Genomic DNA, 15,807 nt, shown 5'->3' on the forward strand with positions numbered 1-15,807 from the left:
TACCAACTGTGTCTGTGAAACTTTTATATTTCGGTTCTTGCTGAGCCATAAAAGGCCTTTTGTGACCCAGCAAGTTGTTTCAGGGATGATGGGAAAATGTCTGAAAATGCGGTATCTGATGCCGAAAGCGCATTGGCTCGGTACGAACCCTTTCATGGAGGGGTACAAACCGATGGCGGCCTCCTCGGACGGCGGAGCGCAGCGCTGACCTGACATCTGCTCATATTGTGTCAGAAGCTCCGTCAGTCCAAAGTCCATTATGAGTCTATTTTTGTCACCGCCACACAAATGTCCGGGGTTTGACAAGGTCATCTGATGGACGGTAGATTTGTCACACAACGTGTCTCTGACGGCAATCGATGAAATGACATGGAATGTAGGGGTTGTACAAAAATCGGATACCTCTTGTTCCCGAGGTGGACGTTTGATGTAAAGACTCGGGCTGGATCAAAAAACAGAAGAAAAAACGACATTAAACCAATTCATTCCTGCTTTAATTATTGTACTAGAATCGGGCAGTTTGTTTTTGTTAGACTCAACAATCTTTTATGAACTTTGCTTTGTGCATTGGTAGATAATTTGAGTCTCTGTGATGCGCCCAAATTGAGATTCTGCCTTGAATAAAATTAGGGGCCGAAAATTAGGTTATTAAACATTTCTATAGTTTCACATTAGAGTAATTTAAGGCCTGATGCAACTCATAGAGTGTTGTATGTGTAGTAATTGGATACCGGCAAACGGACCTGAATCTGATCCGCGCGTTATTATCATCTTATTATCGGCATAAAATCGTTCGCTAATCGAGTTCCAGTTTTCCTCTGACTTCTCCTTAGCCCTCAGTATTTGGACCGATTTCAACAGTGACAGCAACAAATGTGGACATGTATTATTCAGCTGGAAAATCAAAATTTAAAGACACAGGTTAAAACCTTCCGTCGAAGTTTCATTTCCTGTCCAAACTCTGACTCACTAAGTTAAGAATACGCAACGAGAGCTAAAATTGGCGGAAACCATAAAAATAACCCGGGCCTAATCAACTCTTTTGAAATTTGGTCAGAGTTAATCCTCTTGCTCTCCTGCTGAAATCAATGAGGGGCGGGAACGCCTTCCTCCTGGCTTTATCCCCCGCTAACCGAGCGAAGTCAGGCTATTATGGCAGTTAACATTTAGCGATTAAATGTGAACACCCTTTGTCAGTTATTAAATGTCAAGCCCATGGTGGTTTCCCTTTTCTTCTTGCTCTGCTCCAAGAGGAGTGCGGCGATGTGTTGGTGTCAACACGCTGTCAACAGAGCCATTGGGACACAGACATCCACATCCATACCTGTCACACAGGCACACACACACACACACACACACACACACATATGCCCTCTGTAGCCCCCTCCACCTCCTCTGGGCCTTTCAGAACCACAATAGCTCCACTTGGCAGGGCTAATGGGATGGCAGGGCTGCTGGTTTTTGAGAGGGATGTCGTGAGGAGAGTGGAGCAGAGAGCTGAGGATGTCTCTCTAATAGATCTGGGGAGTGGGGGTGCGGGGAGGTGCAGTCGAAGGATAGGGGGCCGCTCCGTGGTCACTGGCCCGTGCTTTTTATACCACCTCATCCTCCTTTTTCATACTTTCCCTTCTCTTATCTGCTGTCTGTCTCAGTTTATCCTTTGCCCCTGTATTTCTTCCCCCCCAATCCTTTACTGGCCCCCTATGTCCCCCGCGCACCCACGCCACCGCCCTCCCTTCTTATGTGTCGCTAAGAGATACTAAACCTTTAGAGTTTCCATTAAGTTGTGTCCATCCATATCGCCTCAGTTTCTTCCCCGATCTTATCTGCTCCCGGCCTGCGCTTTCAAAGCGTGAGAAGGATTTCCCGACATATTCAAATCTAGCGTGTAGAACTACACAGTAGCGGGATTTAATTCAGATATGTAGCGGGATCTGAAGTATAAAGTCAGACATCATGATCAATCATTTGGCAGGAAACTTCATCAGACTCTTAAGTGGATCAGTATGTGGACCAAAGTGCTGGGTTGAGCCCCCCTGTGTCTTTACAACCCTGTTACTGACGCGGAACTTTAATTGTGGGTGAAATTAAATTGACCCAAAATGAGACAGCCCTAACTGCCCAGTTACCTTATCCTCTACATAGATGTCGGGGTGAAAGATCGCCCCTTGGTAGGAAAAAAAAAAAACAGAAAAAATCACAAGACATCTATATCTTACATGGCACAAGCTTTTTGAATAAGAAGCTGGAATTTTGCAAACCTCCAAAAACAGAACTTGCCAGGTCTCATAATACCAGGTTGCCCATTAGAAGTGAATTCTTGGTTCTACGTGTGATGACAGTGGGGTAGATATTACTTTTCATATCTTTTCTTCATTTCATTTCTTCAGAAAGGATGCCTCCAAAGACTTTTCGCTACCGAAATGATTTTTGTGTCTTTCTTTCAAACGCATCACTTCATCCAGTCATCTGCCAAGCCTTTTTCTTTGGAATCATCCTTATCCCTAAACCCCTGTCTTGTTCCCATTAGATACTTTATAAAACACTGAACCCAGGGAACATTATCCCCCCCCCGTTAATTACTTTCATTGTTCCTCACTTGTGACAGAAAAGAAAACAAATCTTCTGTTAAGCCAACCGTAAAAACTTAATTTTCTTGCTTATCTATATCAGTGTGAATTGCAGCTATTTGCCTTTGTATAAAATGACAAAATAACCGATTTATAATGAAACCCAAAGCAAAAGATATCGCATTAAACGTGTCAACGGGGGTTATCGTTTGCATTCAGAACACGTCTCCGCGTTTTTGATCAAAGTATCTCGGGTCACAGGTAAAACGGGAGACGACAGACAACGCGTTCATTTACACGAGCGAGCTCTAATCTGGTTCCGCTCGACTTTCCCCGACGCCTGTTTTGCGTCTCTCCCTTTTAATTTCTCCTGTTTAATTTTACGATGCTTTACTGGCATAACAAGATGAATGTTCACACTTCCGGAACAGAGAGAATCTGAGTCTCTCCCCGCGGAAGATAAAGAGCATCAATAACAAGAGCGGAATTAAAAAAGATGTAAAATATAAAGAAAGTGAACACACGCGCGCAGTCGATGCAGGTTTTTCCATCTGTAATCTCAGGTGGTCCTTTGTTTCTTGCAAGTTTTTAGAAGCCGACACTTTGATCCTACAAGTTATTCTCCAATGGTTTAGCTGGCAGATTGAAGTGTTAGATTTTTTTTTTTTAGCTTTGCTTTGCTCTGCTGTGCTGATATGGTGGTTTTTAATGTTCTGAAATTCTGGCGACCGTGGTAACTTAAGCAGTTTTGCTTATAAAGATCGTGGGCGCGTCGGCAAAGGGCCGTAAACTCAAAAAGCTGTTCCCCCGGGTAGCAGTCGCCCGTCCCCCACCCCAGTCCCTTCAAGCGAACAATGATCTGTGTCGTCGCCGCAACGAAACAGACTTCGACCCCTCGTTCAGCTACTGCGTTTTGTAATAATATCAGTAAAACCAAGTTTATTTCGCTGTACATTGACCGTCACAGTACATGCACACGTCCAAAAAGTGGCTTACTATGGTTTATAGTGGGGCGTAAGACTCAGCTTTTGGAAACAGAATCCAAGTTGTGCCGCAGATTCGGCATCATGTTAAACTTGACAAATCGCACACCTCGAATGCAAGATGATCAATAGTGGGCGGGCGGGCGTTCCGAGTTGTTGTCTTCATGATGCTGACTCATTATCTTAACAGATTTAGCGTGGCGGTGCACTGCTGTGTCGGGAGGTCCCGGCCTTGTTTTTTTTTTTTTGTATTTAAATGAGCGCGTATACAGGCATAAATCAATAAGTCCATGATGTTTAGAAAGCAATGCGTCTCCGAGATACCGCCGGTGTCTCCCACGGTCTGACGGAGCTCGCAGGATATCGTGACGTGGCTGTTCATTTATTTGTTTGACAGAATGTAAATCTCCAGAAATCAATGCGGTTCCGGTTTCCGCGCTGCCTCCAGGCATGCGGTGGCGATCGATGCTGAGAATGCTTAGTTAACCTTGGCACGAGGTGAAAGGTGCTCAGTGGTCAGCCCGGTATTACCCCTCCTCGCCGCCCCTGCTGCGCGCGGATGTGATGTGAAAGAAAATACCACAGCAAATGTCAGATCACTGAGTCATTGCTGTGCCAGCTGGACACTATTATGCAAACTCCCTATGGCGAAAGACGTGGGTATCGAGCATCAGGAAATAGATATGAGCCACTGGATCTGGGGGGAATGATTGGAATGATTCGGCCTCTAAATTTGAGTTGTCGCCATCTGACAAACTCAACGGTGCGTCATCAGCATAGCGAGAGAAAAATGATCATTTAGCAATTCAGATGGGGTCCTGTTGAACCCTGCAATCTGGACCGCATGACAGTCTTGCGGAGTGAGCCAACTGGGTGATCTGACGACAGCGCGGGATTCTTTTTTAATATGGGAATAGGAAAGAAGAATGGCCACAAATCCTCCACACACACACACACACACACACACACACACCCTTCCTGTAAGGTCCCTGAAGATGCTGTGTCATAACGGGGTGCTTGACACCAGGGATGGATTATTTCACCTTGTCAGCTCTGGGAGGTGAAGGCGATGAATGCGCTTCAGGGTGTTAAGCAGCCCCATGGCTCCAGGAGGTCACGGGGTCATGCTGAGGGGTCGTCCTGAAACGCGGTTAATTAGCCCCCAGATTACAGAGGGGCCGCGGAAAAACAAACGTCCGCGCTTCTTAATGAGCCGCTTCCCCTCAACTCGTCCCGTCTCTACGGAGACACCTCCGGTGCACTTTGAGCCGACAAAGCACCAGATCGAGACGGGATTTCTTAAAAAATGAATGTTGCGTTCTGCTCTGACGCAGCGCTTTTAAAAAACTCTCTCCAATTAGTGATGAAATTTGACAAAGATCATAGTTCAGCCGGTTTTATTTCGCTTTTTTTTAACACCTGTTTGCAAAGAGCATATATTCAGTGATTAGCAGATTACCTGCCTCTCATGCCAAACATGCTGTGAAAGGCACATGATCTAACACAAACTTAACTTTGCAAAAGTAGGTTCATGAATGATTAATTACTCAGTAAGAGTTTTGGATAATTGATGCCAAGGTCAAACTACACCTTGTGTTATCTTCTAAATTAACACAGAAAATTAGACTGATTGTGTCAGTAGGTTTTTTGAAAAGTGCAATTTTTTTTTACAACTGATGTTGGTTGGTGTCGATACACCTTGCCAACTGTGCCTATTGTGTGACTGAAAAAAAAATCAAAAAAGGAAATCAAAACTCTTTCCTTGGTCACTGTTTGCAGTATGCAGCAGTGTTTACTCAAACCACAGAGAAGAGTTGAAATGGAGGGATTGTCTTATTTTCCCTTACAAATCCCACTTTCTAGCTCAGCTAAAAAAATTAAGAAATAAATCAAAACAATGGTTTCTAAAACTTTCTTGACACAGCGGCTGATTGAGGCCAAAAAAAAAAAAAGGACAATTGAAGTTATCTCTGTTGTTGCATGGTAACACACACACAAACATGTGCGCGCGTGTACCCACACACACACACACACACACGAAGGGCACAAATAAATTGCGCAGTGCCTGCCGGGGAGCACAGGCTCCCGCTCATGAACTGACAATCTTGCGAGTGAACTGACTGAGTAAGAGAGTCAGTGGCTTTAAGCAAAGCTGCTGTTCAACAGTGACTGAGAACGCTGTTGTCGGCTTAGCGGCGACGCGTGATGTGTTTGCCGAGGCGTATTTGAGCGGGGACGCCGTTGTCTCGCCGCAAAGAACGTGAAAAGACCTGGATTTCGCCATGAAAGGAGAAGTTCGAATCAGATAATGACTTCGATTTCAGTTAAGATAAGACAAACTTTATTGATCCCCATAGGGGAAATTCCTTAATGTATTTATAAACAGCCTGAGAGGAATGTTATTTATCTTATTTTTATTATATTTTTTCAGTTAAGCTGGTTGATATCAAGTTATGGAATATCATCAAAATATGATTTAATGAAAACATTCTGTATTGTGTTCTTTTAAGTGACATTTTACCATAAGCAGTTACATGTGGATTTGTGTTTGTTAAAAGCGACGTTCATGTTTTTCGGTGACAGTTTTGCATTTTCAATCATCTGATTAAGGCGGAATGAGCAATCGGTAATCGGAGGTTTGGCCCAAAAAGTGCTACTTGAAGCAGCACTTATTTGGAAATTGGTAAGAAATTACAAACAAATAAGAAGAAAATGAACTGAAAACAAAGAAATTACAGAGTGCTCCCTAAATTGACCCTGAAGTGTACAATTTGTAGTGTTCTAATCATTGAAATGACCGTCATTTCCGCAAAACTTTAATTAATAACTCGAGACGGAGGCTCGAGACGAACCCATGCGTGTCTGACATGTTCTATCATCTTTGCTTTTGTGCTGCGTCGAACAGCGCAAATGCAAACGCTTTTTCAGAAATATATTACAGATATAAAGATGAGCGATGGTTTGCAGAAGCTCAGTTCAGTCGCTTTATTGTCCCAGATGGGAAGCTGAGCTGCAGTCGGCGGTACGAGATGAAAGGGAACACAAAAACAAATGGATTCATCATTATTATTAGCACTGCTTTTTGCAGAGCCGTGATTTTTAACTTGGCAGCTTAAAAACATTTGATTTGTATGAGATGTAAAAAAATAAATAAATAAAGGGGTGGGGGGAGGGAAGGGGCTCATATACTCACACTTGCACACACTCGTGCACGCTGACATGCACTAATGAATGAGGCTCATCACGAACAAATTAGCGGGGCCGCATGCCGTAGGATGACACCCTGACGTAGCCTTTGATTGCCAGACGGATATTTAACCTCCCGCATCAGACTGTCCATTCAAAGGAGGCTGAGCGTGAGTGTTTCTCTCGACAGACGCCCATCCAGGCTACCTCACACTTGGCGAGTGCATTTCTGGAATGTGCGAAGTCCTTTGAATGACTGGTCTTCTTATTTTGGCTGCTTTTTTTTTTTTTTTTTTTGTATGTGTGAACGTGGATGTTTGCGCAAGTGTGTGTGTGTGTGTGTTACGTTTTCAGAGCGGTGCACATTGAATGACATCAGTCAGTGTGTCCGCCATCGTGGGAGGGGTGTTAAAAAAAAATTGGCACGGTAATTTTTTGAACGTCTGCCGGCTTCTCAGGGATGGTGTTATGATCACGTGACCGAAGCTGAGATGGCTGCCACAGCCCATCATCCGGAACACACCTGATATTTACAAAGGTCACATTCCAGTTACCTAAGAATCAAAAAATCATCTCCAAAAGGCTTTGGTCTGATTTTCCTTTTTTCATATCTATATTGCTTAAAAGTAACAAAAAAGGATTTCATTAAATTATGTATTAAAAGGCACGATCAAAGCGAGATCTATCACAACAATGTATTCTGGAGTCGAGTGGCATCTATTTGATCTTACACTGAACTTGGGGCAAAAGATAGTTGAACTTTTTTTTTTTTCTCTTTGATTCACTTCCAAGTGCCACATGACGAATGTGATAATTAATTCATCGGATGTGATTATGAAACAAAATTGCCAGATTTTTAGTACGTCAAATTGCCATGACTCTGTTTTATATTTAAATACATCCAATACAAATGATCCTATTCAGAATCAAATTAATTTTGCGCGAATGTGGAAACATGACCGTCGTCGAGTGACTTATATTTAATATTCGATCAAACGCTGAGGACAGAGAGATTCTGCCAATGCCTTACACTTGACTGCACCGGTTCCCACAAAACACACACCTAACCCGACATTTATTTCTAATTCATGTACATTCCGTGGGACACATATAACGCGTCGTCTACATGTTTCCCGTGGTGCCTCCCCTTTGTTGAAGAATCAAGAAGCAAGGAAAAGCTTTTACTTCCTGGTTGAAGGTGAAATGGCTTTGTGGCTGCGGAACAGATGTTTTTTTTATATTACAGCGCTGTTAAAGTATTCTGCAGAGGGTCTTGGGCGTTGTTGAATTCCTTCCAAACCGTTCTCCTCTGCACGAGTCTGTGTTAAGCATGCGTGTGAGAAAAAAAAAGATGGAAGACATAGAACCGGTATCCCATTTATCTCCATAGACCGAACAAATATTGAAAGGCATGATGTGAGCATCGGGCCTCCCTCTCCTCTGTCACTTCTGTGACAGATGTAAATGGATGTTTCAGCAGTTGGCTCTAATGCATTTTTAAACAGGCACAGCAGCAGACAGCAAATGAATGTGTCGCAGCGGCAACACTCTCTCCGACGGGGTCTCCGTCGCTCCGCCGCCTCGCGCACAAACATACAAACCCACACTGCCGTACACTGCTGAGAATGGCTGTCATTCATCACCTCTCTCCCTACAATGGGCTCGGTTAAGGTCCCATCTTTCATCTAAAGTACCTCCATACGCGGCGGCGACCAGCTGAGTCCTCGCCACTCCCAGGCAGCCGCAAACACCGCCGCATAGCAGGATGAAGGGCTGATTTACTCGAACTGTTGTTTACTCTCCGAGCTGGAATTAAAATGGCCCCGCTTCCCAGATGACAGCACACCAGGCTGGTAGCGCCGATGAGACTGTCATCATGTATCCAGAGAGCGTCGGGCGATGACCATGGGCCGAGGACGGGAACGTGTGTCTCGGAAATCTCGAGTCGTTTTTTTATAGCGGTTGGGGGTAAGATCGGAGAGCTAACGCATAAGGAAACATGCAAACGGATGAGATAGTCGAGGAACCGCAGGAGATAACATAGACCCAATATTTTGGATCAACGTTTCCAAAGTGTCATCGATTTAATGTTATGACAAATATAGACCACTGCTAGAATTAGCAGGAAATATTCATTTAGGTTTGGTCATATCGTGCACATATCAGTTTTAGCGAGATTTCATTGTGCTGATTTAATTTCTTTTGCCAAATACCAGTGGGCATGGCTGCTATTAGAGCTACATAGCCCAGCTAGCTTGCTTAGCAAGCTACTCGTATCTCCATAAGCTACTCGACGATAAAACTTGGCGTTGTCAGACACGGCTCCTAAACACATCACTGCTGCTACACTGAAAATAGCGTCGCGAGCCAAAACCGCCACCTCCTGTTCAAAATTCTACCGCCAATACTAGCAGAGGCTGGCTACATGGCTAGCTGGCTAGCTGGCTAGCTCAATAGCTTTGTGACTGCGAACTAAAATCTCATGTAAAACAGGTTAAGTTGGAGGTCTGCGGATGAGACAGATGCTAGTTAACAATACAAGTACATCCTGAGAAGCAGATGCATCACCATTGTCTTCTTTATCATCATTATTATCATCATTATCATCATCATCATCATCATCATCATCATCATTATCATAACTCCCCAGCAGTATGGAGAAAAAAGAAGTGTCCATGAGGATGTGATGTACCCTGATGATTGTCTCTTAAACCAAAAAGATGAAAACATATTATTTCAAAATTTCAACCTTACCCACAGAGCTTTCAAATAAAAAGAGTAATTTCGACTTTATCTGGATCAAAGTCGGATTTCCATTTTCGGCCTGACCCTGGCTTCAAAGCGGATTTAGTTTCTGAAAAAGAAATAAAGGAAAATAAATAAATACATTTTAAAAAAATCAAACTCATTTTTTTTGCTTGCATCTGGCCTAAAATCCCTGCACAACCGACGGCAAGTACTCTAAATATTAAAACAAAATAGGTGATTATTACCCTGCAGCCCTTTTTTCCCAAATCTCTCTCTGTAACAGTGTCCGGATGTTTACAGGAGTTTATTTTATCATATTTGCAGCTTGTCTGGAATCGCCAGGCTCTTTATCCTGCAGTCCTCTTTGTCTTTCTGTATTTGTTTCCATGTGATTTATTTGCAGCCTGGCTTTGTCAAATGTACGTATATGTTCTCACCGTGCTATTAGCTTTGCATTTTCTCCCAAAAGTGACATTATGATCTGTCCCACTGCTACAGATGTTTTCATGTGCATGTCACGTACAGTGCGTGGGCCAATGTAGGATTACTGTTCCTTTTAAATTCCGGATGCATACATTACTGTCTTGTTTTTTTCACTCCTGCATAAAAAAAAAACAATTTCCACAGAATATAGAGGACTGCACTCCAAGACAGAACATACCAAAATATTGTGGGTTTCCAACGCAGCCCTCTGGATCAGATTTGATGTGAATGTGCTTTGTGGGCAAATACATGGAGGTCCTCGCAGATTCACCCATCTCATCTCTTTATGCCCCATAACCTTAATTTGACAAAATTAAAGGGATACTTCACCTGAAGGAATAAGCTTGACTACAAAGAGAAGGCTGGAGAATTGGCTCTGCTTACATTATAATGAGGATTTTTTGCATCAAATTTTTCCACCAAATTACAACTTCAAGCAATTACTCATGTGATATCTCTTTAATTGTCACCCATGACACTGCTGACACTCTGTATTTGGTCTGATACAGAGTATTATTCATGGACTGAACAGATCTTTTGTTGCTTTTGTCATTGCAGGTACCCATCAGCACAACTATAACCATGTGGCTCTAGGTAGCCCCACTCGCACACCTAAGAATGGTAAGAAACTAGCAGCAGAGGGGACCATTCAGAGCTCAACCGCATTAACTAGGATACGGTGCTCAACGTGAAGGAGTGAAAAACCCCTTGACATGCCTCTCCTTGCAATTCAGCCCTCCGTGAATCACCCGTAACCGAAAATGAAGTGTTTTTTATCGGTGTCGAGGCCTGAACTGAAGAGGGTTTACATCCCAGAGTCATGAATGGTCTAAAGTATCCGGACCAGGGTTTCCGAACACGTTGCGAACCGTCCTTAGACCGTGAGACCCGCGACACTCCATGCTGTTATCTGAGAACAAAAGTTAGTTTTGTAACCTCCTGCGCCACTGTGAAGGGCTTCACCCCGAATGGACGTTTTTTTTTTTCTCTCTTTTGATTATGTCATTCAACTGTTGTTGAGGTAGCGAGCACAGAGGCCGCCTGGGGTCCCTGTGCCAGCAGATGCGAAGAGTAGCAGTTGCGTAAGGATGCAAGGTAGAGGCTGCAGGATGAAAGACAACAGGGATAAAAGCAAAAGGAAAAGGGCCATAAGCCGAATATTCAGTGCTTTCTGTGTTTCAATTACTGAAATGAAAAATAAGCCGGTCCTTAGATGGTTGAAAGCCGTAATAGTCTCTCTTTTACTGACATAATCGAGAATACGGCCACAGAACTGCAGCGCGGAGAAATGCCTCGGAGATGCATTAAAAACATGAAAAATCCATTTCAGCCACGCAAGCCGATGCAGAGACTTTGATCAGAGCGGCTTCAAATTTCAGCACACAATGTATTTTCGAGATAAAGGTCGTGTCCGTGACCCTCCGCCCCTCCCCCGGTGGCCTGCAACGGATGCAACCACAGTTAGAAAAGTGCAATTGTACAGAAGAACACATCACATGGCTCGGGGGGTCGAGGCGAATGGGAAGCAAATTCGGGTTGAATACGGAGCGGCTGCTGTTTGTCTCACCATCAACATGTAACTGAAATGTTTGTTTTCTCGCTTGGTTTTGGTAGCCCACCGATCATTGAGGCGTGGTAAGTTCTGCAGAGATGTCTTTGATTTAGCGTCATTCATTACATTCCAGCACACATCTGTGTACACACACACACACACACACACACACACACACAAATAAGCCCACACCATGGAGCTTCCTTCGTCCTTCACGTGAACCTAATGTGCTTTCAGACCTGATTGAAATAGCATTTGCTTCTAATTGCATTAATGGGGAGCGCAGCTGCAGTACAAGCCGGTACGTTTCAGGATAAGCCTCACACCTTATTGTTTTCAAATCCCACGAAACCCTCTCTACCCTTACTGAGGTTATAAAACTTTAAAAATCCAAAAAGAAAAAATACAAGTCATTGGTGGAAATTGTAGTAAATAATACAACCTTAACGCTACGTGCACCGAGGCGGCTGCAAGATGTGGTTTACACTTGACTGATAGTTTGTGAAGACTGACATGAACCTACGTTTCACCAAATAAATTAATGAGTTCATTAAAAAACAACCATGTATATATATATATATTTCTGCTAAATCTTTAATTGTCCTTTGGTATTTAAGTAATCCAATTCGTCTTCACAAAACAACGACTGAAAATGATGACATGCTTCATTATCAAATGCCAATTATTACACTTCCAATTAATTCCTAATACCACTTAATCAAAAACAATTTAAATCAAAGGAAACATTGCATCACGATACTGGTGCATAGTTTATAATTTCATTTCAACTTTGTATCTCTGTGAGTAAATTGTGTTTTCCTGCATCGCAAAAAGCTTGTTATGGGGCTTCATTCCGCTGAATGGTTTTTCTGAAGCTACTCACAGACATGTAAATATAAGAGCATCATTGATTTGACTGATTTAAATCCATAATATCAGCATAAAAAAATCAACAGTATAATATTAATTTACACAATGACAGCCCTAATATCAAAATCATATACAAAATCCACAATGTTTGGTGTGTTAGCTATACTAAGAAATAGCAAACGTTGCCGCGTGGTGTTTGTTGATACGACATCTAAATATGTCCTTGTCACAGATGGCCCAACTCCCACTTCTCAAGGTTCAGAGAGATCAGTCCAGTCGTTAGTTGGGATCTATTGATATGAAATGGAAAGTTTTATTTTGACTTCCAAAAACCAGCAGTGTACTTTTGGGGCGCATTTGCGGTGTGCATCGGGTTTCATCTTCAGTGTTGTATTACTAATAATATAATACAATCTTCACTCACACAGCACTGTGCAAATGTTTCAGGCTCTTATGGAAAAACCACTCGTCAAGGAGAATGCTTTCAAATGGCATGCCATTTATTTTGCTTCTTTTTCCTGTTCTTATGTCCTTAGAGCAGTAAACAGAGAAAAAAAAAAAAAAGTCGAATAAATATTTGGTGGCCCTCTTTGCCTTTAAAGCAGCAGGTGGTTCTCCTCGGCACACTGGCACACAGTCTTTAGGGCTCTTGGCAGGAAGGCTCTTCAAGCATCTCTCAATTAGTTCTGTCTCTTCGTCGGATACAGACCGACTGATGATTTGGAGATCGGGAATCGGACCATCTGTTGCAGGGTTTCGCTTTCGACGCCCCCTCTTTCACTGGAGACGGCTGTGTGTTTTTAGGGTTGCTGTCCTGCCACAGACTGATATAGGAGGACCACATTTTGCTTGATGGATAAGAATCTGTCTTCATATTTTAAATCCCCCAAACTGTATGAGTGGACCGAGCGTATCTGCAACTTCCACCACACTGCACTTAACAACTTGCCTTCTCTGCTATTTCACATTTGGAACCCTTTTATCTGTTTGCTGCTGTATCATACATTCAATTCTATACTAATGTGAAATTCATATTTCAGATTTCCCCATTTTGTAAAAAGCCTTCGGGGAAATCCTTTCCTATTGGTACTCTGAGGAAAAGACAGGAAAAAATGCTTTGTTAAGACATTTAATGTCTGTAAAACTTTTGCACAGCGCTGAAAAATCAGTAAGCTCACTGAAGAGAACAAGGAAAATCAGATCAACGTAGCAGACATGTCCCGAATTACAACTCCTATTCATATGTTGCAAAAACGGGCATTTCTATCCACTACAAAAGAGTGCGTGAAACCATCCCCTGCTGATTTATTTATTTAAAAAAAAGTTATATATACTAAATTATTTCAGATTAAGATTGACAGCCTCTTTATGATGATATATTATTTTGCGCTTTTGTGTCTCTCTTCTGGACTGAACTAGCAAGCCAATCACACCAACTTCCTTGTGAGTTACTGACATATTTTACCGTGTATCCTGGTTGGTTAGTCAACCATATCGGGGTCCTGGTGAGAGACATGATCTTCATCGGGGGGGATAGAGATCCTCACAAGATTTCCACAAGCTAACTCAAGTTGGTGTGTTCCCAGTGAATTCTCTCATGTCACTATTTGACATTAATATCAGTAGCTGCAGCTGGATTTGCTTATAAATTTAAAATACCCCATGATTTCACGTAACATTTAGAACCCTGTGAATGCACATTTCGGATTTTTTCGAATGCATATTTGATGCTAAGTTAACAACCAGCTGCGGCTACATAGCGCACCTACCATGTTATCTTACAAGATGAAAGATGAAACCCATCATGTAGCGATGACGTACGATTCTTTTGCTAGGAGTCGCTATTAAATTGGGGTTTGTGGGATTTGCGTAATAATTTCAAATCAACAAACGAGTCAAATTGTCAGGCTTATCCTTCAAATGCAACACTTTGCAAAGACTGTTTTGGCCAGGTCTGTGAGGTTGTCGTCCGACGAAAGCGGTGAACCGTCTGCTACAGAGAAAGTGAACAGCATGCACAGTCTGAGTTGAATCTTCCCTCGCTGATGTAGTCCACTCACATCCTTCAAACCCCCTTCAGCTTCCTGGACCCCTTGCTGTCACCCAGTCCAACCCCCATACCCGTCTGTCCTTTGCTCTCGAGTCCGCCCACCCTGCACTTTCCAGTTACTTTCCTTGTGTTTCAGGCTCTTTTTTAACCTTATTTATCTCCGATCGCTCCCCCCTTCGCTTTCTCTCCATCCTGCAGCAGTTACTAAAGCCCTATTTTTATCCGTTCATTTGAGGCCGGTCTGGAGCCGCACCCATGCTGCTCCTGCTGCTCTGCACTGCGTGACAGACTCGCGGCACACAGGGGGGAGAGAGAGAGCGAGACAGAGCAGGAGTGGAGGGGAGAAAACGAGAGAGGGGGGAATACCAAATGGACAAGGCAGAATTAAAGAAGAGGGTGGGTGGCAGCTTGGAAGGACAGATAACTTTGACAGAGCATGGAGGATGGCACTGAATGGGACAGACTACAGATGTCTTTGCGTGTGCATGTGTGAGGAGGAGAGATAAAGAGGAAGAGGTGAATAAAAGCAGGCTTTGGTCCAGTCACACCCCCTCTCCTCCATCCCCCTGTGTGTCTTCTGGGCATCATATCAGGTGGCATCAAAGACAGCCGGTCCAGGCGTCGCTCCCTGCCCCGTCCCCCGATCACATCACGGCGCTGTCACGGCCGGGGTCACTCTCCAGCACACATCTGTTGTTTGGTCTTATCTCCTTTTTTTTTTTTTTTTTTTTTTTTTTCTCTTTTGGACCGCTGTTTGCTCCCGTCAAACCCTGTCACTTGTCAAGTCAGACCCGCGCCGAACGCTCACCGTTGTGACTGCCTTTCCTCCCCCCCCCCCCGCCCGTCGCCAACACTGCTGCCAGCATCGTTGGAGTTTTAGACATGCAGCCCAGCCATTTCTCAAAGGCAGATACACAACACTTTTCTTGGTTGCCTAAGTTCTTTGGCAAACATGGAAAAAAATTACTTTAAATGTAAGTTATACCGGCTGTTTCGTCACTACATTGTTACTTGTTTCTATCTATAACACAACGCTAACATGAATAGCACACTCATTGAAGTACTGAATTTATGCTAACCGTCTCTGCGGCCATCTGCTTGATTTGAATCCCAGCTGATGGACCGTGTTTCCGTTACACATTATACTCGACTCGTCACTTCGATTAGTAGCTGTCACGTTTGTTCGACCGGAGCAGCCCCTTTCTGGCGAAAGACTCAAGATTTTGTGCTGATTTTGTCACATTCTGTATCGAAAGCTAACTATCCGCTAGCTAGCGTCTGAAATTAGCGAGTTGCTTTATTTCAGAGCACCTCTGCTAGCTAGCACTTGGAGGTAGCGCGTTGCTTGGCAAAAAATCTCTCAGA

At 43.4% G+C, this 15,807-nt stretch overlaps 1 protein-coding gene across 8 annotated transcripts in view; it reads left to right on the forward strand.

Annotated features, from left to right (window-relative positions):
• Nucleotides 1-15,807, forward strand: part of shisa6b (shisa family member 6b) — an 83,518-nt gene that overhangs the window by 58,982 nt on the left and 8,729 nt on the right. For 4 of the 8 annotated variants that reach the window (XM_086141019.1, XM_086141021.1, XM_086141020.1 and 1 more), the window contains 2 exons: nucleotides 10,529-10,591; nucleotides 11,585-11,605. The exons of 2 other annotated variants lie outside the window; for them this stretch is intronic. In XM_086141019.1, the coding sequence (XP_085997145.1) occupies nucleotides 10,529-10,591; nucleotides 11,585-11,605 (84 nt within the window). The remainder of the gene's footprint in view (nucleotides 1-10,528; nucleotides 10,592-11,584; nucleotides 11,606-15,807) is intronic. 2 more of the 8 variants (XM_086141022.1, XM_086141025.1) reach the window with 1 other exon arrangement.

This window comes from Fistularia commersonii, chromosome 33, assembly GCF_037954325.1.
Source record: "Fistularia commersonii isolate RoL2024-O1a breed Wild chromosome 33, RoL_Fcom_v1.0, whole genome shotgun sequence".
NCBI lineage: Eukaryota > Metazoa > Chordata > Actinopteri > Syngnathiformes > Fistulariidae > Fistularia > Fistularia commersonii.